Source organism: Pteropus vampyrus, unplaced genomic scaffold (genome assembly GCF_000151845.1).
Source record: "Pteropus vampyrus isolate Shadow unplaced genomic scaffold, Pvam_2.0 Scaffold334, whole genome shotgun sequence".
Classification (NCBI taxonomy): Eukaryota; Metazoa; Chordata; class Mammalia; order Chiroptera; family Pteropodidae; genus Pteropus; species Pteropus vampyrus.
The window spans coordinates 704,089-706,975 of NW_011889115.1; the positions used below are offsets into that span (position 1 = coordinate 704,089).

Sequence of the window (2,887 nt, forward strand, 5' to 3'; positions counted from 1 at the left end):
TGGCACGTGCTAACGCAAACTGACCTCAACAACCAAATATTGAAATTTTTCTACCTTTTATTTCGTACTTACCTTGAAGGGAATCCAATTTAGCTTTAATTAGCATTCTTAACCTTCCTACTTCTTGCCTTTTCAATTCATCTAGTTTTGTCCTCACATGGTGACTTACTAAATCCAGCTCTTTGCTTAGCTTCCCACTCTGTTGACAAAAGAGTAAGTAATTTTACTAATTACATTGCATTTTTAGAACAGATACATATATTAAAAATAGGGTTATAACAAAATAGTGATAGATACTTTTGACTAATTCAGATAAATTTGATATTACAAAAGCATTTCTTTTAGAAAGTTCTCAATATGTAACTCTAAAATCAAGATGTCTAAAAGGAGTGAAAAAAGCCTAATTAAAGCACAAAGGAGAAATTCAAAAAGTAACGTGAATTGTAAAATGGCACAGCCATTTGAGAAAACAATTTGGCAGTTCCTCAAACACAGAGTTACCATATGACCCAGCAATTCCATTTCTAAGTATATACCTAAAGAATTGAGAGAAATTTTCACATAAAAACTTATGCATGAGTGTTCACAGTGGCATTATTCATATTAGCCCCAAAAGTAGAAATAACTCAAATGTCTATACAATGGAATATTACTCAGCTATAAAAAGTAATGAGTGTACTAATATATGCTATAACATGATGAACCTTGAAAATTTATGTCTTCATTCATTATGCCAAGTCAAAGATGACAGACATAAAAGGCCATATATTACATGATTCCATTCATATGAATTGTCCTGAATAGACAAATCCATAGAGATAGAAAGTAGATTAATGGTTGTGAGGGGCTGGGGAGAGGAAGAAATAAAGAATGATTGCTTAATGGGTACAGGGTTTCTTTTGGGGACAAATGAAATTGTTCTAAAATTAGATAGTGGTGATGGTTACATGATTCTGTGGATAAACTAAAAACCACTGAATTGTATATTTTAAAGGGGCAAATTTTATAGTATGTGAATTAAATTTCAATAGTTATTTTTTAAAGTAACTTCGCTTTAGTCATCCTATATATAAATAACTTTTCAAAATTCATCTTTTTTAGGTTTTCTCTTTTGACTACTTTTTTCATCAATAAGTGATTAGATATATGTTCCAAAATTTAAGAAACAAAATAGCTGGTAGTTTACTTTCTCTTGTTTATAAACATGTTTGCAATCACAAACTGCAAGCCTTGCTAGCGATCAGGCAGACAAACCTTTTAGGACTGAGTCAGTGGGGCCCACTGAGGAAGGCAAGGAAAAGAAACCCCAACGAAAGAATGTTCAGAGAAGAAGAAAGAGAACAAGGAGCATATGCTGTTATAGAAGCAAAAAGAGTTTTTTTCTATTCAAGGAGAGAACAGTCATTATTATTAGATAAAACAATGGTTCTCAAAGTTTGGTCTCCGAGTGGAAATATTTGTGTCACCTGAGAACTTCAGAAATACAAGCCCTAGACTTACTGAATCAGAAAGTCTGAAGGTCGGGTCCAGAAATCTGTGTTTTAACAAGCCCTAAAATCTAAGAACCATTGAGCTAAAATAAGAGTTCAATAAGAAAAGGAATGAAAAGTGTTTGCTGGATTTGACAATTAAGAAGTCACTGACAACCCTTCAGAAAAAAGTACATTTAGTGAAGTGGTGCAAGCAAAGCCATCTTTCCAGTTAGCAGTGTTTGGGAGGTGAAGAGATGTAGTATGATTCCCCTTTCAACATGCTTGTGGAAAAAAGAAAGGATAAATTCTAACTTTTCTTCTCCAGTTTTTCCTGAGACAAGAGTCTTTGCTAAGCTATTTGTAATAATTCTATTGGCCTGGGTTTTATTGTTTATTTTTACTCATTTCTTTTTCATTGAATAATTGTTAACTTACTTTATTTTGTCCCTCCCCACTCTCCAACAAGTAATAGGAATTGACTGCGAAAGGAAGACAGTTATAAAAGAATTCCCTATACCAAACCAGGAAGCTTGTTGTCTTCTTTTCCCTGATTATCGCTATTATCCACATTTTATGTGACCCTCAAACAGAGCTCTTAATCCTAATTTAAATAGGTAAGAGATATTGAAAGTTCTACTTTAAATATCATTCACCCCAGGAAATTAATTCCACAGATCAAAGTAATTCTTCAAAGGAAACACACGATTATTCTAAAGGCAATTCAGGGGAATTACTAGCATAATGCTTTCCCCCCAGAACAGTTCATAGCCTCCAAGAGGAGAGCTGTGAACTAAGAGGCACACACAGGCATTAATGGTTGCCACAACATGATGTGGCTCAGTCTTTCAAAGGCCCCGGAGCACAGACAGAGACAAAAAGAAGAAGGATGTTTGACCAAGAAAAGTTCTTTCAAAGTTCTCTAATTCTGATTCCAGAAACAGGTGAGATTTTTTTTTAGGAAAGTTAAAAAGAAACAAAATAACATAAGCAAACAAAACTATCTTGAGAGGTATAACTTAAAGTTTAAAATTAAATGATTGGATTTTTTTTTTTTACTGCTGACTCTAAGGTAAACCCAACTAAACTGATTCATTGCCCTTAAAGGATGCTAAGTGATATAAGTCAGACATAAAAAGTTAAGAACCATATGATTTCACTTATATGTGGGATATAAAACTGATAGCAACAAACGAACAAGGCAAAGACTCATGGACAGGGACAGTAGTTTAGTGGTAAGCGGGAAGGGGAGGAGGTGGATAAGGGTCAGGGAGGTCAAATATGTGGCGACAGAAGAAAATTTAACTTTGTGTGGTGAACGCACAATGAAATATATATATGACCTATTATTGAATTGTACACTTGAAACCTATATAATTTTATTAACCAATGTCACCCCATAAATTTAATTTTAAAAA

General features: G+C 33.6%; 1 protein-coding gene across 2 annotated transcripts in view; it reads right to left on the reverse strand.

Annotated features, from left to right (window-relative positions):
- The window catches only part of NUCB2 (nucleobindin 2), a 41,248-nt gene that overhangs the window by 21,238 nt on the left and 17,123 nt on the right, over positions 1 to 2,887 (reverse strand). For both annotated transcript variants that reach the window (XM_023522152.1, XM_011378207.2), the window contains exon 5: positions 73 to 199. In XM_023522152.1, coding sequence (XP_023377920.1) covers positions 73 to 199 — 127 coding nt within the window. The remainder of the gene's footprint in view (positions 1 to 72; positions 200 to 2,887) is intronic.